General features: G+C 42.9%; 1 protein-coding gene across 1 annotated transcript in view; it reads left to right on the forward strand.

Annotated features, from left to right (window-relative positions):
• Positions 1 to 23,142, forward strand: part of trim62.1 (tripartite motif containing 62, tandem duplicate 1) — an 86,806-nt gene extending 63,664 nt beyond the window's left edge. Inside the window, exons 3-5 of the mRNA XM_088938472.1 lie at positions 9,937 to 10,193; positions 11,869 to 11,984; positions 19,248 to 23,142. Coding sequence (XP_088794598.1) covers positions 9,937 to 10,193; positions 11,869 to 11,984; positions 19,248 to 19,798 — 924 coding nt within the window. The 3' untranslated portion in view covers positions 19,799 to 23,142. The remainder of the gene's footprint in view (positions 1 to 9,936; positions 10,194 to 11,868; positions 11,985 to 19,247) is intronic.
• Positions 23,143 to 24,218: the final 1,076 nt, after the last annotated feature.

Genomic DNA, 24,218 nt, shown 5'->3' on the forward strand with positions numbered 1-24,218 from the left:
ATGTGGCATGTGCAAAAGTTTGCACACTCTTCCAGATGATGATAATAATAATTGCTTACACTTATATAGCACTTTTCTGGACACTCCACTCAAAGCGCTTTACAGGTAATGGGGATCCCCTCCACCACCACCAGTGTGCAGCATCCACCTGGATGATGCGACGGCAGCCATAGTGTGCCAGAACACTCACCACACATTAGCCATCAGTGGGGAGGAGAGCAGAGTAATGATGCCAGTTGAGAGATGGGGATTATTAGGAGGACATGATTGGTAAGGGCCAATGGAAAATTTGGCCAGGACACCGTGGTTACACCCCTACTCTTTTTGAGAAACGCCCTGGGATTTTTAATGACCACAGAGAGTCAGGACCTCAGTTTTACGTCTCATCCGACGGACGGCTCCTGTTTACAGTACAGTGTCCCCGTCACTATACTGGGGCATTAGGACCCACATGGACCGCAGGGTGAGTGCCCCCTGCTGGCCCCACTAACACCTCTTCCAGCAGCAACCTTAGTTTTTCCCAGGAGGTCTCCCATCCAGGTATTGACCAGGCTCACACCTGCTGAGCTTCAGTGGGTTGCCAGTTGTGAGTTGCAGAGTGATATGGCTGCTGGCTATGATCCACTTGTGTTATTTTTTTGTAAGGTCTCAGAACGTAATTGACTCATTAGGCCTTAATCAAAGTCAAATGATGACAATTCCAGAGCTTAATAAATTCTCTGACTCTTCGAACCTCTCAGGGTGTTGTGCTTACACTCAACAACCATGGGCTCCTCTAAGCAGCTAACTGAGGATCGGAAAATAAAGATAATTGACTCTTAGAAATCAGGGGAAGGCTATAAACTAAATGCTTCCTGCTTGCAATTTCCACTGTCCGAAATGTGATTAAGAAATGGAAGTTAAGGGGAACTGTTGAAGTCAAGACAAGATCTGGAAGACCTAGAATAATCTCCGATAGAACTGCTCATAGACTGGTCAGGAAAGCAAAGCAAAACCCTCATATCACTGCAAAGGACCTGCAGGAAGGTTTAGCTGGCACGGGAGTAGTGATGCACCGGTCCATGGTGCAGCATTGCTTGCACAAACATGATCTGCATGGAAGAGTCATCAGAAGGAAACCTTACCTGCAATCTCATCACAAAAGTCAACATCTGAAGTATGCAACAAAACACTTAGATAAGCCAGAGGCATTTTGGAACCAAGTGCGCTGGTCTGATGAAGTAAAAATTGAACTCTTTGGCTACAGTCACCAAAGGTACGTTTGGAGAAAAAAAGGAGAAGCGTTTGAAGAAAAGAACACCTTGCCAGCTGTTAAGCATGGGGGTGGATCTATTATGCTTTGGTGTTGTGTGGCAGCCAGTGGCACAGGAAATATTGTGCAGGTAGAGAGAAGAATGAATTCTACTAAGCATCAACAAATCATAGAAACTAATGTCCCAGAATCAGTGACGAAACTGAAGCTGAAAAGAGGTTAGATATTACAACAAGACAATGATCCAAAACATACCTCAAAATCAGCCATGAACTACTTCAAGAAACAAAAGATTAAGGTTTGGAATGACCTTCACAGTCCACAGACTTGAATATTATTGAAAATCTATGAGTAGATCTCAAACATGCAGTGCATGCAAGATGGCCTAAGAATATTTCTGAACTAGGAGAAAAAATTCCTAAAGCAAGAATAGAAAGACTGTTAGCTGTCTACAAGAAAAATTTGGAGGCTGTGATTTCTGCCAAAGGGGGTAATGCTAAGTACTGACTGACTTTTGCGCATGCCACATTTACTGTTTTATTTTTTTAATCTGTTAAATTCAGCAAATAAATAGTAACTGCAATTATTAAAATTAATAGTTAAATAATTAATAATTAAATTAAAATTTGCCAAAATATGTCAGCTTTGTTTGTTCACTGCAGAGGTTTTGTTAACTTCTTTTCACTTAGAAAATCCACAAAACGTAATTTGGCCAGGGGTGCCCAAACTTTTGCATACAACTGTATATGTTGAGAGGGGCTCAAGCCTGGAGAGTTGGGGATTCCCAGCCCTCCCTGTCGCACTCCCATCATGCTAGAAAGGTGTTGTTCTGTGAGCAGCATGAGGACATGCACTGTCCTGCTGGAATTATCACCAGTCTGGAGGAAGGGCGGCCAGTCAAGTCCTTATCAGCAGTTAATTACTACAAGTACAGTTGTGTCTCGTCTAGGCACTTCTGTCCAGAACTTCACGTTAGGTTTTTCCCATCAGCCGGTCTTGTGAAGGCACTCATAAGTGTGTTGTGCTGCACTTACTGGGACACAGATCCTCAATTTGTTGCTAGAAGACTTAGCCCCACAGCTGGCAGGTCCACCTAAGGTGATCCTCTGACAGGCCCATGGTATCCATTTTAGTGGTTCCCTTCCACAAACACTGCGATTCAGTAGCTTAAATTAGTTGATCACCTTAGTGCCCACTCAACTTTCTTGCTAAAGAGAGAGTTTGACACCTGTGTAACAAAGTCACTTCAGTGTATTAATCTGTCATTTTGAAACTTAAAAAAGACCCCATATTCTGTCAATATATACACCAATTTGAAAGAAATTTAAATATGGCTTAGTTCATTGTCTCTAATTTTTCTGTATTTTTTAATGGCCAAAAAGCAAGCAGCATTTCGAGCTGTTACAATTTACCCCAAAGAGTTTTATTTTCATATTTTTGCTTTACATTTTTTTGTGTTCTTCAGGAATTTGCACTCAGAGGAAAAGTGATAGGATTTTTTTTCTGGGAGGTGGGGCTAAATTAAAACAAAGTTCTGAGGCCTGAAAGGTCCTGTCTGCCGTCAGTGAGACAGCGTTTTCTCTCTGCCCTGCCTGGTCTGAGATGGGTTGATTCTTAGGGAGGCAAAGACTGATGATCAAGGAAATGCGGATATGCTGCACGCACTCATATCCAGTTTTTTGGGGGAGGGATTGTAATCCAAATCGGGATGAGTACAAAACTAGAATAGAACTAGAACAAAATCCTGTAGATTAGTCATTTGTTCAGATATTTAATAATAAGTAGTTGAGTAAAGAATCAGAATCAGTGTTGCATGGCTACCAAGGAACAAAATCTACCAGGATCTCTGGTGGGGAAGACAGTGCTTCATTTAAACACTCAAATGAAGTGTTTAAAACTTCTCTCAGTCTCTCTAATAAACCTCCTCCACCCTTTTAATGCCAACCCAGCACATTTTTCATAGTAGCCTACTGGTTCTGTGCACTGTTGAAAGCAATGAAGACAGATGCCATTAGTCTCATTTTTTAAAGCATGCAGAGCTGGGAGGCAATAGTTTGTACAAAGTCCATATCTTTATTACAGCAGAAATTAGATTAGGGATTTTAAACATTAATAGATAACCTCCGCTTTATGATTAAGAAAACTATAATGCATTGTGCATGCCATAGGGATTTTTTGGCAGAGGAAGCTGATGGCAATGATGTGAAATATTGTAAACAATTTCTTTCCTAAAGCAATTACATTTCCAATGTTATTATTAGAGCTAATTGATTTAATTCTTACATATTTATTTAAAACTCCCATTGGCAAGAGTAAGCATGTGATTGGACATTAAATCTCTTTATTGCATTATCTGTTGCCAAGGCTACAGATTTTTTTTAGTCTTGCAAATGTCAAGTGCCTTTGCCTTGTTGGTGTCTAAGCCTGCCCACAGCTGTGTACGTTTTGAATAGTGATAATAAAGGGGTGTGTAAATTGAAATACAAGCAATCCTTAAGTTGTAGAAAATAATATATGTGGTTTTACAGTGATGCTTACCTACAAGTAGTGGACAAGAAATGGAAGCACCAGTGTAAAAGGACTTAATAGATCGTTGGGCAACAACATGGGTTGCACTGTATGTTTGTGGAATAGAGTCAACCAGGGTCTGGAATCTACAGAAAGGTGAAGGGTACAGTACCATTCTTTAATGAGAAAGTCAATCATCTCATGCCTGGTTAATAGAGATGGAAATCTAATTTCAAGATATTCCGTGAATTCTAAATTGGGTTGAGATCTGGTGATGGAGAAGGCCATGACATATGGATAACATCACTGTCATGCTCAGGCACTGCCATCCTGGAAGATGACACCCTTCTCAGCAGGAATGAAATGCTGCAACATGGGGTGAAGACGACCACGCAGAACCATAAAGCAGCAATTAGCATTGACCTTGCTTCAAAAGAGAATGAGTGTACCCAACCCATGTCAGGAAAGTGCGCCCCACATCATTACACACCACAGAACCCCTCCCTGCTAGAACCAAACCCTCTGAGGTGGTTTCCAGTCCTTCTGGTTGTAGAATGATGACGACTCTCTGCCCTGTGCTGACATCTGCTCAGGCACCATTGCTCATGAAACATCAGCAGGTTGAGTTGATACACTCACTGAAGCTTCCACCAAACCCGTCCCGTCAAATCCCCCTCTTTCCGACTCACTGGGGTCTCCTCTGGCAGTCATGTGCTAGGCGCCCATGTCTGTCTAGCATCGTTGTAGCTGTCCCTAAGCAAGCTGCGATGTTATTTGCTGAATTAATGCATGGACCACACCTGTGTGGAAACCCTTTGCTTTCCATGTCCTTACACTTGATATCCCTCATTTTCCTGTCCACTGCCTGTACATTTTAATGAATTAAAATAATTGTTCTGGGAATGCATTCTGGAACTGTTTGTGGAATACACATCGATAACTTTCAAGCGTACAGGTTGTGCATCATTCTGTGAACTCTGAAACACAACTGGGGTTTGATTACTTTTTTAGAAAGTTATCATTAGCTTTAGAATATCGTGGAAGGTGGGAATCAAAACTTTTCACATTCGCCTCAGCAACTTAATTGGTAGAGAATCATTTGGGGGAATTTCTCTGAAGCAGCTATTTTTTGTAGTGGGGCTAAAAGGTTTCTGAGCTCAAGAAATCTCACCAGATATTGGCTGTGACTTACTGTTGGATTAGACCCGTCACTAATCCAATTGCTCTGGCCACACAGCTCGTGTTTACATTGCTTCCTGGGGCTCTTCGTCGCAATCTGCAGCTCAGATGTCACCGAGATAGACCACTTCCAGACAGTACTGACACCTCATTTCAGCATTTGACATGTTGGACAACATTTCGCACCGAAGATGAGTCAGGGCTGGTACTGGCTGCGCTGCCGTTATGTGAAGATGCCTTTCATGAAATAAAGGATGCATCTTGATTAAAGGGGCCCACACAGCTGTGTTAAATCAAGCAAGCAGATTAGCACGCCTGCCATCTGCTGCTGGAACAAGCTATTTCTCAACCCTGTGGAGAGGAGTGGAGTTCTTAGTCTCATCACACCACCTTAAGGGGAGACATTACTAGGCTGTAGAGTGTTAAATCGGCACAAGAGCCCTGACATTACAGTATACACAAGTCAGCAGCAAACTGCTTTGTAGCCTATTTACTTTCTCTGAAATGCCTGTTTTGCAAAATGATGTACCAAATACTTGTGATCACTTAGCTCCTTTTCCTACTAGTGAGTAACTGGCAGCGATCAAGCCAAGACACAGAATTACTGTATGTTTCTGCTGCTTGGCATTACAAGTGTGATTAGTGACTTTAAATTTCTGAAGCTTGACATTAGAGTAGACCACTCTGAAGGAAGATATGTGCCTTTGGGAAAAAGAACTGCAGTTCCCTTTTGGGTATTTGCTGCACAGTATTAATCTAGTCATCCCTTCTGTCTAGCATAAATGTAAATTCAATTTATGCAGGTTGGCGTGCAGATAGGTCTCTGGTTTGTATTTTTCAGCAGCATAAAGAAACTTGCTTAAATACTAAATGCTGGAATGAAAACACTCATGTGACTAGATTGAGCTGCGAGACACAATCACAGAATCACCTTAGGACAGCTGGAAAATGAGATGTCATTCTGAATCATTTAGAGGTGACCAGTATTTACACGCTGCCTTTGGAGAAGCACATTCATGGCCTCTCCATTCAAAGTGAACCTTTGCTTTTAACACATTTACAGAAACAGGAGATCTTAAGGAAAGTGCTTTGTAAATCTTTACCTATTCAGGCTGTTTTGATACCAGTGTTATACGTATACTGAGAGAAAAATAATTCTCTTCACTTTCAGCTATTTGGCCTGTGTGTTATTCTGTTATATAGAAGGCGCATGGCATAGGATTTAACCTTTTTAATACTTTAAATTGCAAGTACCAAAGTATCTGATTAACTGAAAGGGCTAGCTAAATCCTTTTATCACGTCGGTGCTTGTCAGCCCTGAAATGAATGAAATGAATATCGCTGCACTGAATGTCTTTGTAACAATAAACTCGGGTTTCTCAGTGGTATCAAGTTCTCTGTGGTCATCTAGACTTCATAGCTTAAGGACAAATGACAACAATACCAGTTTCTTGCCTCCATGTTACTGCCTGATCAGTAATGAAAACGCTGAGGTGACCAGATCTTTTTCTCTGCTCATTCTAATCCCATTCAGCCTGCGTCTTGCACTTGCTGTGGATTTGAAATTTGCGGTACTTTTTTATACAAATTTTTTGTTACAAATAGGGGGTTTTGAAAAGGGTGAAAAATCAGGAATTCACTGAACAGTTTAGTCATTAAGTAAAATAAATTTTACTAACCCCCAACTTTCTCCAGAATATACCCGAGTGGTTGGTATCATTAGTGGCACATGAAATCTTTGCTCTAATAATGCAGGCACACTTTTATGTTAATGACAAGACAAACGCTACACTGCATACAACAAAACATACAACACACAATTTACTTTATGTACAGTATTTACAAACACCCCGGATGCCACAAAATAAATGGGAGCCTATCTCCCTATCCATAAAAATGCACCTACAAGCAGGAAAGACTCCTCTAGCCAAGGTATTTTTCTCTCAAGGAAACACAAGTTCCCTAAAAACACAGAATTGCATACTCTCTCTAACAAGGTTCAGATACTTGGCTTCAGTCAGGATTTGTTCGGATGATCATGAAGTTGGGGCTCTCGCCTGGCGCAAGCTTCAAGTCCCAACTCCTCCAGGCTCTGGTGGTCTCTCCTCTGTCTTAATGTGATCTCTGCTGCTCAATGACACTCATTAACCCACAACTTACTTACCTAGAAATACCAAGGTAAACATTGCAATTGCTTTTTATCACACCTCAACAAACATCCCCTGTGCTTTGAAGCTAGAAGTGTGACCAGATGTCACAAGCCTTATCTAAACTCTAAGAGACACTTCCTGGTCACCTAAAGCTGTAAGGATACATTTACATTTATTGATTGCTAATATTTATTGATGTATTAGCACAATTTTTTTCAATTCGTAAGTTTATTTTTAACCCCCCAGTCTGCAGGTCTCCCTTTGTCATTGCCTCATTGTCATTGTCATTGCCTCCACCTCACTGCTGTGCCCAATGCCATCACTGGAGGAGTGAAGATCATGCATGCTCCCACATGCTGCAAAACCCCCACTGTCCCCAGGTCCAGGGCAGGCCTGCTGCTCTTCTAGCTAAGAGAACTACAACCTTTCTCTGCCCAAAGGGCCACCAGAGTCACTGCTGAGAGATGAGTAATTTATACCTGGCTCCTGTGAATCCCACCTAGCCCCTGCTGCACTCAGCCAACCATCAATCAATCAATTGTATTCATACATAGCGCCTTTCAATCAAAGGATCTGAGGCTCGAGGCTGCTGCTGGACATATCCTGGTCAGCAAATGTTATATCCAGGGTTCAGAACAACTATGTGAAGGCTCTGAGAGGGTGGTTGGCACTCTGTAGTTTCGAATGGCTCTTTCAACAGCTTTTGTCCCAGCTAACTTGTACCACTGCCTCTGTTCATCCAAGAAGATTCTAACAATTTGCAATACCGTATTTTGTAGCAGCTTGGCTGCTGTGGGCTTCATTCCTGTCTGTCCCTCTCTTAATCATCTTCTTATGCAACCCAAAAAAGTTCAGAGAAGAGTAAGCGTCCCTGTCTGGACAGAGCTTTTAATCAGTACCTGGATATCACAAGTCGAAGTGCAGCTTCTTGATCCTAGGACAGAATTTGTAGTGGGTTTAACACTTTTGCATTTTGCACAAGATGCACGTCCCCATTTGTCCATGCCTTGTCCAACTCAAAAGCTTTTTCAAAGTCACAGATCTTTTCAAGTTTGTTGTGTGAGCTTTTCCCTTCCCTTCTGCAGACCTACATTTTCCTGCAGTTTTTGCTCTAAATCTTTTATCTTTTTCACATCATGGAATGCTCTTAGCAGAATTATTTAGGTGACTTATTTTCCATATTTGCTTTAGTCAGCTGTGGCTGGTTTCTTGGGGAAAGGAATGAAGATTTCCATTCATTTCTTTGACATTTTCATAAATGCAGCTACATTATCTGTGATTTTTTTCTGTTCCATAATTGAGTTCTTTTATGTCGGCTGCGTTTCGTCACGTCTGCACCTGGAACTGTTCCCAAGCAGTATTTTCTTTCTCTCTTCCTTCCATTAAACCTTCTGCTTTTGCTCCCATTTTCTCTGGTTTTCATCCAACACCTTCTTAATGCACATTTTCCGTCTGTTCATAGCCACCCTTTAACTTGACATCCGCTGTCTCTGTGTTTAAGGCAGCTACACCAGCGGGCTTTGATTTTTTTTCCAAGTTCTTTCTATTCTCTGTTTCCTCCATCACCTTAAGCATTAAGTCTCTTCCTCTCATCATTATCAGATTGTTTGGATCTCTTTTTTGAAGTGTTTTCCTTTTAGCTACTTTTTTTTTTGCTTAAAACTTAAATCTCCTGTTTCATCTGCTTTTGTTGTCCTTTTCTCCAATGTACAAAAGAGGAGATTCTACCATGCTCTTCAGTGACACCTGCAGCGTTCTTCTCACACTCACCTGACATCACCCGGCTCTCGGTTTTCTTATTTTCTGGCTTGTATTTCTTTACAAGGCTCTCTGACTCAATTTCTGGAGGGCTTTCAGTATCTTCTGTTTTTTGTTAACCTGAGCTGTCAATTAAACAACCCAATGATTTTCCTAGTTGGACATATGGTACATAAAATCCCTTTTAAGGTATTTTATGCCGGATTACTCACAATTCACCTACCCTGAGGTGCAACTATCTCTGTCAGACTTTGTTAGGAGTATTTGTATGCAGTAAATTATTTAAACCAATCGTGGAACTGCAAGTTCAGTTGGAATAAAAACTGGAAGATGCAGAGGCCTTCGGAAGCTGACATTGAGACCTTTTCCCTGCTTTAGACTTTTGTGAGGACTTTTATATGAACACTGAAGAAAACATTACCTTATCTACAGTTTCCAAAGGCACGTGTTCTCCCGCCAGGCTGTCGGTTTTCAGTTTATGATGGTGAGTGAAGATGGAGATCATTCTCATGGTAGTGCTCTATCTACACGTGAAAGCTGATTACATGGGAGAAAGAGAAGCCAAAGAAGCTGTGGAGGTGCAATCAAGTCGACCACAGCAGATAGGAAGCAGGATTAGAGCCCAGTGCAGTGAAAGCATGAGTCTGCGAGCCTAGAGGCAAACTGCTGTAGGAGCACTGACAGGTGCTTGTAGTTCTCCAGTCTTGGTATTGTAAGTTAGTGCAGGCCAGGTGAGAACAGTTCACAGGCAGAGGACTGTGATTAGTAGGTGCCATCTGAATTTGGGAGTTTTAGGAGGTGGTCGGAGGTGGTCCTGATGTTCCTAGGGGTGCTGACCAATAAAGTCTTATCTATCTCTAACAAGACCCGCTGCTAAGAAATCTAAAATTCTGATCTAATGAGGAATTTCATTGTTCTGCGTTGTTTAGCTCACTTCCTCATGCACAGGGATGTGGGCGATGTGCATGTCCTCTGAAAAGGGCCCTTGGATCGTTTGCCCACCCTGCGGTGACGAGGGCGGTTGTTATACTGCTCCCCGTGCACCTCCAGCTCACAGCAGCTCTGTTTTCGGTGTGTGTGCCCACGCAGTCGTCGGCGAAGGGCCTGCGAGCGACGATCGGCGAGGCCTTCGAGCGGCTGCACCGCTTCCTGAGGGAGCGGCAGAAGGCCATGCTGGAGGAGCTGGAGCAGGACACCGCCCGCACGCTGTCCGACATCGAGCAGAAGATCCAGCGCTACAGCCAGCAGCTGCGCGACGTCAAGGAGGGGATCCAGATCCTGCAGGAGCGGCTGAGCGAGACTGACCGCCACGGCTTCTTGGAGGGCGTGGCGCTGACCTCTGAAAGGTATGGGATCACTGAGGGCCTCGGGACCACTGCAGGTCCCTGAGGGCTCTCTATATCTGGTGTCAGCTAGCAGCCACATCACTCTGCAACTCACAGCTGGCAGCCCACTGAAGCTAAGCAGGTCTGAGCCTGGTCAGTACCTGGATGGGAGACCACCTGGGAAAAACTAAGGTTGCTGCTGGAAGAGGTGTTAGGGAGGCCAGCAGGGGGCACTATACTGTAAACGGGCACTGTCCTTCGGATGAAACATAAAACCGAGGTCCTGACTCTCTGTGGTCATTAAGAATCCCAATGGCCCTTACCAATCATGGCCTCCTAATAATCCCCATCTATGAATTGGCTTCATTACTCTGCTCTCCTCCCCACCGAGAGCTGATGTGTGGTGAGCATTGGCTGCCGTTGCATCATCCAGGTGGGGCTGCAGATTGGTGGTGGTGGAGGGGATCCCCATTACCTGTAAAGTGCTTTGAGTGGAGTGTCCCGAAAAGCGCTATATAAGTGTAAGCAATTATTAATTATTATATTCTCTCTATATTTAGAATTACTTACATGCCATCTCTAATCCATAAGTAAAACTGGCTTAGGGAGGATCCAGGCAGTCAAAACAGATGTCACAGAGGGACCAATCAGGACACCATTCAACTTTCTCAAATTAGGTTAAACAAGCAGAGGTACCCTTGGGCCCGAACACCAGGACCTGGGTGGACATCAGATGACTTGTGATCCCACAGACATAGAGAAGAGGACAACCTGAGTCTTGCAAATAGACAGTTAAAAATGACCTTCCTTATGCCAATGGAAGAAAAAGTAAATATGTGTTTAGTTAAATAGTTATGCATTATAAGTTTATTCCATGCTGAAAAAAAGAAAAAAGAAAACAGAACGTTTCGGCCGTGGAGCCTTCTTCAGGTGCTCAGCTGAACTAGTTATGCATTATGTTCATTTTGCTAGTTAACCTCAAGAAATGCAAATAAAAATAGAAATTCTTTCTGATTAAACTGCGAAAATTGTTTGTTCATTTGTTTCAATGAGGATTTTCCTGTTATCTACACACCATACTCCACACTTTTAATGGACAAAAATGTTTTTTGAAAAAAATATCTATTTATATATATTAAAAATGCCAAACTGAAATTACATGCGCGAGTCTGTTGGAATTGCCTCTTTATCATCCAGTTTTAATGGATGGCCTGATCTTGGAGGTACCATACACCTTTCACTTCTTAAAAATACCCTTGACCCTGCCGCGAGATCTCATACTCATCGGTTGGTCTGTGCTTTTCCACAGCTCTGTCCCTTGAGGTCTTCCGAAAGCTCTTGGGTTGCGTAGTGTGTTATTTTCAAATGCCGATTGGTTAAGGTTCCTGTGCTGTTAAGAAGGGAAGTGAATGTTTATCCAACCAAGCTAATTCAGCTTTTGGTTTAAATTAATTTGAAATGTATGTAATATTTTTTTTTCCACATAGAAGATGTGGGGTAGGATATGTAGATTGTTAAAACTATTTTAATGCATTTTGATTACAGGCTGTAAGGCACCAAAATATGAAAATTTTGAGAGGGGGTGTAGACTTTCTGTAGGCACTGAAGAAAGAAAGTGAGCACTTCCGAAGTATAGTCAAGAGTTTGCATTTTGCAGTTTGCAAAATTAATTCCCAATTTTGTTTGTTTTAACCAGAATTAAGGGGAAGATCCATGAAACCAACCTTTCCTATGAAGATTTCCCAACATCCAAGTACATGGGACCCCTGCAGTATACCATCTGGAAATCTCTCTACCAGGACGTTTCACCAGGTATTCTCCTGTCCGGTTTGAGATAGCCCTCCCTGGAGTTGAGTTTGGCACAGCCACTAACGGAGATCATTCAGGTTGCAGGTTGTGACCTAGGCTCACAGCATCAGAAGCTGCACAATTAACGAGGCCATCTGTGTTGGTAACCATTAGTCTGCCTGGGTATCTCAGTTGGCTGTCACTCCAGTGACTGGCTAGGGGCTTACAAGCTTGTGGTTACGGCAGTAATTGCTCCTGGAGTCAGGTCTTGCCCTCCTGTGGGGAACTGAGGAGCTTGTGGTGTGTCGGGTGGCCAGTGTCTTCAGCCGTGTTCTCCCTGTGACAGTGGATACTGCTGCACAATGATTAAGTAATGTCTGAGAGCCCAAGAACTGGCAAATCTCCTTCCCAGAAGGAACAGTATTTCTCATTGGCCAAGTGCAGAAACCTGAACAGCAACAAACAAATGGCAGGAAACTGTTCTCTCCCGGTATTCTGTCAAATTTTGTAAGATGCGTCCATATCAGCACTTACAGCAAGACTATGGTTGAAAGCCTGCCTGTGGGAAATGGAAAAATCTGTTTCTGCTTATTTCATTCAGATTCAGAATTGGAAATGCTGATTTTATTTTTTTAGTGACATTACTGATATGTCCCCTGCCAATTTTTACTAAACTGCAGACAAGGCACTCGTATAGGAAGATGATGGCATGCATTTTTACAACAGATGTATGCCAAAGTCGCAGTTCTCATTCAGTGCTCTTTAAAACTTAAATGACGTTGCTCACTTCAAAATCACTCCATTTGTATTACAAGTGTGTTTTAAAAAGTCAGCAAAGCAAACTCTCCTGGTCTCCAAGAACTACCACTGAGCAAAATATTCTCAGGCTTGTTTTGTTATCCTGTCAGCTTTGATCCTTTCAAACTACAGGGCAAACTTCTACTTTATTACATTCATGTAAGGACTGTGTGCTTGCCTGTTTGTTGGGATGGTTCAGCAGTATGTGTAGGTTTTTTCTGCAGACCTGTTTCCAGAGAGCTCGTGACAACACCTGCACCTGGGCTTCCTGATCCAGCAAGCTGTTCCAAAACCTTTAAATCTTCCTGCTCACGTTATAAAGCATAAAACAGGAAATAAATGCAAACTGCTACTACTTTTATTGTAATATGTGGCAAGTAGTTTATATGTGAAAACATGAGGGCCTGTATTAATACAGTTGTGTGCAAATTTGGAAAAACATCCAATTGCATTTAAAATTCAGATTTACTGTGCATATAGAAGCAAACCAGTGTCACTGGGTGTTAGATTTGTTTAAAGGGGTGTTGCAGTCCCAATTTCTCAGACCGGTTATGAAATCTCCGTAACAAAATAAATTAATTGATGTTGTAGAAAAAGTTTACGAATTTCAAATTAAGCACAAAATCGTGAACACTGTGAGAGTCCTGTAAGTCGCCATGTTGTCGCAAACTCGCATTCGAGTTCCCACAGATTGTGACATGATGCAGCCCTTCCTGCTCACTAGTTACTGTAATGACTAATGTAATGTATGAGCGAATAAGTGCAGGTTGTGCAGCGGACACACTTCACTGTAGAAATGCTCCAAGGTGATCTGAATGCAGAGTTTAAAGTAGTATTTTTCAACAAAAATTGAGAGCAATATTTCTATTAGATTAAAAGAGATGTATTCACAAGACTGCTTGTTGACAATGTCATAGGCCTGCATATGTCACCAGTAATTTTGTTGCCTCATTCTGAATGGCAGAACATGGAGCTGTGCATACTTGGAAATTTAGTCTATTTTGTGATGTAATTTGGAGATTTTCCAAGTTGATGTGTGCATTTTACTTTTATTAGGGTTTGAAACGCACTCATCAATGCTGATTCTTTCTAGCCCTAAAATATGAAAAGTGTTGCAGTTTGCCTTTAATTATTTCAGAAGTTTTTTTATTTTACACTGTGCCTTTAAAGGTGGCTTCTCAAAGCACTTTACAAAACGACAACAAGAAAAAAAATACACAAGATATGCACGGTGAGAATACATAATGAGGAGACAATGCATGGGTGTACTGAATACAGTAGGAGCACAGGATTAAAGAACAGAACCAGTTAAGTAAAGGCCCTTCTAATGAAAAAGGTTTTGAGTCTGGATTTGAAGGAGTTAAGAGAAGGTGACTCTCTGATATCCTTGGGGATCGAGTTCCAGAGCTTTGGATCATAACAGGAGAGGCCCTGTCACCCCTAGAGTGTAGACGGGCTTGGAGGACAGATAGGAGACCAGAATTAGAAGAGCGAAGTTTGCGAGGTGGGGAGTAGGATGATTGTAGCTCAGACAGGTACTGAGGTGCTGAGCCACGCAGTGCCTTGTAGGTGAGCATGAAGATTTTGAACTTGATATGAAACCTTAGCCAGTGCAAGTACTCCAGGACAGGAGTAATGTGATCACTTGCACTACCCCTGGTCAGGATTCTGGCTGCTGACATACAGGAGTTTGTTCAATGCAGATTTAGAAACCCCAGCAAGTAGAGCGTTACTGTAGTTAACTCAAGAGAACACAAATGTGTTGATCAGATTTTCAGCAACGGTTAGTGATAACATCGAATTTAGTCTAGCGATATTTCTGAGGTGAAAGAAAGATGTTTTGACGATATGTTGCACGTGTGGGCTGAATGTCAAGCCTGCATTGAATATCACCCCCAAGTTTTCCAATTTAGACTGAAGTTCAGTTAAAGATTCCTCTAGCAATAGAGGACTGTCAGCCAGTGTGCCCTCGACCAGTGACTCCCGAGCCCTGCTGCGGGCTTATAGTGCTTGGAGTAAAGTCATAGTGGAGCTTGAGGCCGGTTCACTCTTCCTGGTTTGAGTCGTAGAGCTAAGGTGACAAAACACCTGGCAGTTGCAGAGTAGGCAAACCTGCGCAACAGGAAATGAGATGGCTTGATGCGTTGGACTTTCTAAAATGGTGCCAGTCATCCTCACAGAACAGGTGGAATCGTAAATCACCAATGGTGCCACTGTTTTAGTCCACAATATTTTTTGATTTGGGAAGAGCTTGAGAGGCTGAAATGACACGTTTTGAGACCGTAATGATCCCACAGAATGTTAGACTGTAGTTTGGAATTAGTTTCATGTCAGTTGAGTGTACAGAAATGACTAATGCACGTGGTAAATGTTTGGCTTATATTTGCGTCTTAATACATTTTTATACGCCACAGTGGTCCTAATATGATGTCATTTGATGTTAAGGCTTGCATGAGTGACATACTGCAGACTCTGGGAAAGTGACTAATCTCCCACAGTAATTTCCTGTGAGAGGTGATGATTAAAAATAATGCTGCAAAAAGACACTTCACTAATCCAATCAATTCACAATTTGCGTTATTCCAATAAAAATAACAGAAAGTTGCTTAGTCTCCCTTGACTTCATTCCAAATGTCCAGATCAATACAAATCCATCTCTACATTCTGTCATGTCGGCAATTGAAAAAAGTTTTAAAGTTTCTTCTCTTTTTTTAAAGCTTATTTGTCATTCTGCTTTCTGTTTACGTAACGTTTCTGTATTACCTGAGCACCTGATAGATCCTTCACAGTTACTTTCAAAGTGTAGTTCTAGAAATGCTGTACATGACAATTTTTTAGATTTAAATATTTATGACTTAGCTTAACCAAGTCATTGTATTTCTCATTTTCCATTGACTTGCTATACAAATCTGGTCTTTATCAAACCACAGGAATGGAATCCAGTGAGCCAGTGAAAGTATATTGCAGTGGAGACCAGAGTATAAAGGCCACCGTTGAATTATACATTTTGAAGCACCTGGAACAGGTCCATTTAATTTACTAAAGTGATCAAATATCAAGAGCCTTTGCAAATGGCTGATGTGAGGTATCGTTTAAGATCCTGTGGACAGTGGCTCTCACCAGAACCAGGACTGGCCACCCCTGGTATATTGTTGAGAGTCTGTAGCCTAGAAGTCCTTTTACACTCCTTTAAACAAGGCTTTATAGTCTATTTAAAATAAAAATAAGGCTTGACTGGTAAAAAATAAATGCTTTAATAAAAATCTTCTTTTATTTTGGTTCTGGTGATGTATTCTTCTTGGGCGCTACTGTGGTGCAGTGGTAAGCATTGCTGCCTCACCTCGCTGTGGCCCTGGGTTTTATTCCAGACCTGGGGTGCTGTCTGCGTGCGCTTTGTTTATTCTCCCTGTGCTGTCATGGGTTTCCTCTGGGTGCTCTAGTGTCCTCCCACAGTCTGAAGCCATGCTGTTACGTTAATTAGCTTCTGAGAAATCTGGCCCTGGTGTGAGTGTGTGTGTCTGTGTGTCCGTCTGCCCTGTGATGTACTGGGGTTCTGTCCACGGTGTACCTTGCCTTGCTCCCTGGTCCCCCACAAAGCTGAATTGTATGCAGTGGATAGAAAATGGATAGATTTGTTTTCTTTTGACAAAGGAAGCACTGACTGACTCTCATTTGTGTTGCCTCCCCCTGCAGGTTTAGACTAATGCAAATCAGAGAGTCCAGATGGGCACATTGTTACTGTACATGCCTCTCTGGCATCCTTAAAACTACTGTTCTAGTGTGTCCAGGCTTCTTTAAAAATGTACTTTGCTATTAATTATCCACCTGATTTGGATTTGGCAGCTCTTAATCAGCTTACTGTTAAATCCCCATGTGCTACACAGTACAAACAAGGACCTTTGCAGGCAGTTCTCTCAACACAACTTCCTGCCAGATCCATTAGTAGTCTGAAGCCCTGCAGGCCCCACAGTGCCTCATGAGTGAGCAGCAAGTGAAGAAAATGTACTTCTCACTGACAGCACTGGAAGCTTGAAGGTTTCTGGAGATTGCAGGTGCAATTCAAGTCAAGGATGCTGCCTGCAGTCCATCTAACTACAGACGTGTTTGTCTAAGCCTAGAATCAGCAATATCTGGACTGTGGAGATCAGAGCAGGTTAATGGGCTTGGGAAACCCAGCAATGTGATTTTTAATTCACAACTTTTCTCTGTCCCAGCTCATTGCAACTCCCCTCTATCCCCACAAAGGGGGAATAAGGAAGCACAGACAAGCTACGCTCCTCTAACCCACACACTCAGGCCATGTGTCACTTTTGACACATTTCAAGCTTCACAACGAGGCAGGTGGTTCAGTGCTGACTGGAGGGCAGGTGTGTCTGTCACTGATGTCATCACAGGCTTGTGGACATGTCAGAAGTCGCTGGGGAGCTGAGGCAATTGTGCTGTTAAAGCTTCTGTAATAACAGCCTTTCAAACCTATAATCAACAGCTGTGAGACCTGTAATTTTAAAGCCTGTAACCCCAGCTCAGGTTTTGAACTTTATATTTCAGCCATGGATCCTGATGTATTTTGCTGAGAAACTGATCCTTTGATCTTGAATTTAAAGACACTGGAAGACTTTGATCCTTTGACTTATTCGTTTTTTTTACCTAGCTGTGTCTTGGGAGTGTTTTGGAAAGATTTCAAGAGAGGGCCAGGGCTGTGCAGCCCTTCCTGACAGCTTGTCATTCAGCTCCACTCCCGTCAGCCCTGCAGGGTCCTAGCCGCCTGGCATGTCTCTCGTCTTCTCTGATGTTTTTGTCGAATCAGCTGCCGCAGAACCTCTTGTGCTCTTGCAGATATGTAAAGAGCACTTCGGCTGCGCGGTTCAGCGAGTGAGTGGGTCCCTCTGTTCTGTCAGACCGGGTGGTTTCTGACAGATTAGGGATTTGTGCTTTCCTGGCATTTGGCAAAAGCATGTTGTCAGCAACTTCAGCAACAGTGGCTTGTGCATTGACAGGCACACCTGACAGCCACAGTCCAGCACATTTATATTTTTCTTTTCTAATTTGGTTCCTTTATTTTTGCTTATTGTTGCTGTTTTTATGACAGGCCCTCTCCGAGTATTAGTAGTGTTTTGCTTCTAGAGCAAGCCTTCATAAATGTCCTCCAGACATGGCCATAATATTAAACCAATGGCTGGATGTTGTCTTGACATTGCACTAATCTTTCTCAGTGCTGTCTGGAAGTGGTCCCAATATTGCAGCGTGGACATTGTCAGAATCTTGCACAAGCATATCTCGGTACAGTACTGCGTTTCAGTTTTATTGTGAAGGGAACAGTGTGAGCTCTGGATTCACCGAGCGTATTGGCATTTGGCTTAATTGGTCAAAAAGAGCTTTAGGGCCAAGAGACGTAAGGGTATTCAAAGGTTTTTTTTATTGATTTATGTAAATAAGGGCAAGAGAGTATTGTAGGGACAGGCATGAGCTCATCACAAGATGACTAGAGAAAGCCTGTCCACATATCAGAAATGGCTTATGGATTTCTGAACAGACCATTGTTTCTCTTCAGACTTGAGCACAAAAAATGCACAGACTACACCGTCAGTGAAGTGTAAATCATTTGGCATAGCACAACAAGCTACCCGTTGTGCTTCAACAGGTGCCAAGGTCTGTCCAGAGACAAGCGTCCACTTACTGCAGGAGTCAGGAGCTCCATACCTGCATGTTCATCGAGCTCAAAGATTCTCTCCCCATCGTGGTTCTGCTCAGCTTAAAGATCAAGGACTGTCTTACGAGAGAAACAGAGACTTGTTTTGCCCTGAGTCTTCATAGATTTGCAAGAGTATTTTAATATGATTTAGTAAATTAAATCCCTATTAATTAATATAGTGATTTATCTATAAAGGGACAGTGGAAACATAATCAGGATATTTGGTGGTGGTGGAACATGGAAAGGATTTACTTCTGGTATCTAGACAGGAGGTATATCAATCTGCAGTTCACAGCTAACAGCCCACTAAAGCTCAGCAGGTGTGAGCCTGGTCAGTACCTGGATGGGAGACTCCTGGGAAATCTAAAGTTGCTACTGGAAGAGGTGTTAGTGGGGCCAGAAGGGGCCGCTCACCGTGTGGACTGTGTGGGTCCTAATGCCCCAGTTTAACGATGGGGGCACCATACTGTAAAAAAGACAGCATCTTTCAGATGAGACTGGCCTTTACCAATCATGACCTCCTAATAATCCCCATCTCTGAACTGGCTTCATCACTTTCTCCTCCCCACTGAGAGCTGGTGTGTGGGGAGTGTATTGACGCACTCTGGCTGCCATCACATCATCCAGGTGGGGCTGCACATTACCTGTAAAGCGCTTTGAGTGGAGTGTCCAGAAAAGCACTCCATAAGTATAAGGGTTATTTATTTATTCTGAAAAGGGCAGTGCTAAAACATCCTGTAACGTTCAATACAGCCAGACCAGAAGTCAGTTTGCTTCTTCTCTCTCCCCCCCCACAGTGCCTGCGGCCCTGACCCTCGACCCCATCACCGCCCACCAGCGCCTCATCCTGTCCGACGACTGCACCATCGTGGCGTACGGCAACCTGCACCCCCAGCCCCTGCAGGACTCGCCACGGCGCTTCGATGTGGAGGTGTCCGTGCTGGGGGCGGAGGGCTTCGGCGCCGGCGTGCACTACTGGGAGGTGATGGTGTCGGAGAAGACGCAGTGGATGATCGGCGTGGCCCACGAGGCTGTCAGCCGCAAGGGCAGCATCCAGATCCAGCCCAGCCGTGGCTTCTACTGCATCGTCATGCACGACGGCAACCAGTACAGCGCCTGCACCGAGCCCTGGACCCGCCTCAACGTCAAGAGCAAGCTGGAGAAGGTGGGCGTCTACCTGGACTATCCCAAGGGCCTCCTGGTCTTCTACAACGCCGATGACATGTCCTGGCTCTACACCTTCCGGGAGAAATTCCCCGGCAAGCTCTATCCCTACTTCAGCCCCGGGCAGAGCCACGCAAATGGCAAAAACGTCCAGCCCCTGCGAATCAACACGGTTCGCTTGTAGAGGAGCCCCGTGGGATTGGCGGTTCCTTAAAATCGCAGAAACGGGAGTCTGAGGGACCTTCCCTAAAGAAACAGCCCAGTATTTTGTTTTTATCCATCATGTCTGGTGTTATGGTTCTTCTGTCGTGAGTGTGAGCTCTGCAGAGCGGGATGGCTGTAAATAAGGGACTTCGCTGTCACTTGATTTTATTTATTTTATTTAAGAGGTGGAATTGGGGTTCCAGCTATATTGTAGGTAGGTCCTGTGTTTGTTTTTGATTTAAGGGGTGGAAAGAAAATCCAAAGTTAATTCCGAAACGGGAGACGACATCTCGTTAAACAGAGTTTCAAGAATTCCCGTTTCTGCAGGTAATCGTGAGCAGCACGGCTGGGGAAGATATTCTTAGATCCACCACCTCAAGTTCACCTTCCTTGCAGGGTAAACAGGGTATGTTTCACTAGCAGAGCGCTCTGCTCTGAGGTGGAGGCCATCTCTTATCAAACCGTGTTAAGAGAGCGCTTTCGAGACGATAGCAAAAAGAATGCATTTCTGAAAAGGTCGAGCAGAAATCAAGGATTTGAATGTGATGTCGTGAGCATCAGCTGACATTGTAAAATATTCAGATGGGTGGAGATAAGTGAGACCAGGGCTGTCAGAAGTCTCAGACGTGACTCGTATTGTGTTTGGAAATGGGGAAGCTGAGTCATCTGACTGTCACTCCTCACCCCCGATGAACCCAGCAAGCCAGCCATGAAGCAGTCTTGGTGCATTACAGAAAGCTACATAGAGCTCTGCTTGTTGGGTTTACTACTGGGCCAAGAGGTCTAACATCCTCTGCTCCATTCTGATGAGGAATCCTTGTGTGTGATGGTCTTCAATGAAAACGAATCCCGATTTAAAATGAGCATATTTTGGTAAAAACTGCGGAAGAACATGTCAGAACAGAGGTGCCCAGTCCTGGTCCTCAGCTCTTAATTGCTCTAATTGGAATCTGACCTTGTCCCTGACGAATTTGCATGATCAAGTCTCAACACGCATCATCTCAGAAACAGTCATGGTCCTCATGGCTCCAGTTCTCCACTTGGCTGGACTTGCATTTCCTCACTGGTAGCACTAATTGTAACTTGAGCATTTAAATTGTTTTCTGGCCCTGCGAAGATGCCATTTTCAACTTACAGTACAACCTGTTTTTGTAGGAACAATCTCAGCTCCAGAATTGAAACAAGATCTAGTTAGTAAATCACTAGTTAGATCAGTGGATCATTAAAACAATCAGTAGCTGTTATTAAGCAAGCTGAGAATGGAAGGACTGAGCATTCTTCTCTGGATGTCTTGCTGTTTCTAAAGGACAGAGAACAAACCCTAGTTAAAGAATGTTAAATTAGGACAGCTAAGGATTCATTTGCCAAAGCAGTTGAGCTGAATTGCAAGGAAGAAATAAAGAGGTGAGGCCCCCTGGTGGTGTGGGAGTGTTAGTGCTGCCGGCCACACTCGCCCTCCTGTCGTTTCTGACTGTGGAGAAGTGCCGAGATGAGACATTAGTTTGTGATGCTATGGGTCAGGGAGCTGCATTTTTTAACTGACATGTACTATATGTTTTGTTTTTGTTTGTTTTGGGTGGGGTCTGTCTTGGGTTTCCAGAGTGATGTATTTGTACATTTTAAGTAATTATTTTCTCTAAATACTGTAACTTGAATTATTTATTAATCTTCAGTTTAAACTCTGGTGGTTTGTAGGTCTCCGTTCAGATTTGTTTCCGATTTCTTTCTCTTCTGTTGACTTGACGGCGCAAAACTGGTCTGACACTTCAATCAAGCCACTTGGTGTAGTGAACTTAAGGTGCTTCGCAATTACTTGAACCTGGTTATTTGAAAAATTAGTTTATTTTTTCCAGTGTTTTTCATCAATGAAATAACAAAAAAGCAGAAGCCCACAATATTCCCCTCAAGAGGATCTCCAGTCACTGCAGATGCCTCACAGACATGCCTTCACAGTACACGATGACCAGGCTATATAACAGTATTCGAGCTGATTCATTGGGGCTGATGAAATGCAACATTAAGGGCATGCTATTTGGAAGGTTCTGCTCCATACAGAATTTTCTCTGGGTAGGTTGCATGCTTAAAGTTAAGTGGTGATTCCAAAGAACCTCCGCTGAGAAAAGCAATGTGGACATTTCAGACTTTCATTTCATTTCCCAGCAGCAGTTTCTCAAATGCGGTAGCTCCCTGGTAGCTGATGCTGTATCCAATAACCCACACCAATGCAGTCTATTTGATAGCTATTGGATGAATTGTAATAAAACATTTTCTTCTACTGGTGAATTTCTGAAAGTAACCCATTTTACTTTTACAGCTGTCTGAGACTCCTTTGCCTGGGGTGGTTGACCATGTGCAACTTCAGTCACAGTGGAATTGCCCGAAGCTTTTTTCAGCCATTTTGTCTCAGCTGTTTCTCAGTCCTTCTGCTCCCTTCTCGTTTTAATCGCTACAGAACTGTTTCCGTGTTTAAATGCCACCTGGACCTTTACATGTCTCAGTTCCCTTCTGTGTCAAATTCATATTTGGGTTAAAATTCTACAAAGGGAGTTAAAGATCTACTTGGCGTACATGGTTTTAGATGTAATCAATTTCGAGCCACTGTGATTCACTTTGGTCAGTACATTTTCCTGCTTTATATGCCTACAAGATATAGTTTCTTACCTGAACCAACTGTATCATCCTATGCTGCAGAACACACTGTAGCCATCATTTCAGGAGTTTGTTTCATGAAAGGGCAGCAGGCATTTTAATTTTAAAACTATGGACCTTCAGTTACACTAGAATGTTAATGTGCATCAAAGGTGTTGTTACTTTAAGTGATTGATTGTGGTTACTTTTCAGCAGCATTTGGGTCCAATAACTGTGACCTGCTCGCAAGCCACCATCCTGCAGGTGTTATCTGGAGCTCAAAGCCCAGTAAGTGAGCATACAGGTTGGTCAGCACTACGAGCTCAATTGCTTTAAATCGAACTTAAATGACACAAGAACCAGAAAACCCTGTGGTTTTCCAAGGCCAGGATAGGCAACCCTCTCCCGGGGACCCTTGACAAGTAGTAACAGACGTGGCTCATAACCCGAGGAAGCAGTCCTGCCATCAGTTCATTGTGTCTTTGCAGTCTCCTGCATCAGTTTCAGAGCAATATGCTTCAGGTGACACTCGCGGTTGCTTATCAGGTGCCTGTGATCTGCTGCAGATAAGTGCGATCTGCTTCTCTGAGCAGTGGCTGCTGTCGAATTATCACTGTGTAAATACACTCTGGCTTGTGCCGCAATGAGAGATTCACGAGAAGCGTTTTGATGTAAAATAAAGGCATTGTAAATCTCTTTGTGTGAATGTTTTTTTCTCGCGCGCACTGGGACAAAAGCAGGGACTCGGGCGCCGTAAGGCCAGGGAGTAGATTTTGCCCCCTGACCTGCAATGCAAAAAGAGAAGACGTGCTGCTGACAGAAAGAAATCCAGAGGTTTTGTCCATCATTGTGCTTTTTTCCTGGCCTCAATCGCAGATGGTTTGTGAAGTGAGGATGGTGAACGGCCAGGTCTCCTTCATGATGATTTTAGGGGGGACAGATGCTAATTTAATCATTTCTCCAGTGACATTTCACACCTGCGGAACAGCTGATTCACAGGATAGTGTGCAGGATTAGTACAGAGCAGCACTGAAGTAAGTATAACGTTCTTGCTCTGGCTATTAAGGGCTTTCAGGGGATCGCCATGATCACAGGAAGAGCATTGTTGTTTTTTAAAGAACAGTTGATTCAAGAATCACATGCAATTCTTTTTCGTGATCTTAGGATACTGGTTTGGATAACATGACTTAGTGGTTTATGTAAAGTATTAACTCATTTTCAGTCTGCAGCACTGTTTCAGCTTCTCTTCCTAATTTCATTTATATTCTCGAAGTAATCTATTGGCGTGTGATTACATTGGAACTCCTGTTCAAAACCGAAGAGACGTAGTTTCTTGAAATTCTATGGAATTCTTTCAGATGGGCTTGTTCTCCTCTTTAAACCATCTCCAGAGCCGCTGAATGCTTTCCAATATCACAGTGCCCAAAATCAATAGTTTGTTTTAAAGCATTTGTTGAAACAACATGTAGAGTCATTTCAAGAAAGCACACTATGAAGGAATGAGAGAGTTTAAAAGTAGTAAAATTGTAGGAATCAAAAGACATTGTTAAATTCCCTAAATTTGACTGAATTGCAAGAAAGAATTGATTTCAAATGGCTTATAAAATCCATTGAGAAAACTGCAAGGACAAGAGGAACATTGTAAAAAGATTCAGGCCATGTTAATATTTTATTTTTAAAACTACTTTCCAAACACAAGGATGGTGTAGTAGTAAAGTTTAAAAAAAAGTACAGTACAATACAAAATATAGAGCAGCATATGGGTTTATACA

The sequence above is a fragment of the Atractosteus spatula genome, chromosome 20 (genome assembly GCF_055471065.1).
Source record: "Atractosteus spatula isolate fAtrSpa1 chromosome 20, fAtrSpa1.hap1, whole genome shotgun sequence".
NCBI classification, from domain to species: Eukaryota; Metazoa; Chordata; class Actinopteri; order Semionotiformes; family Lepisosteidae; genus Atractosteus; species Atractosteus spatula.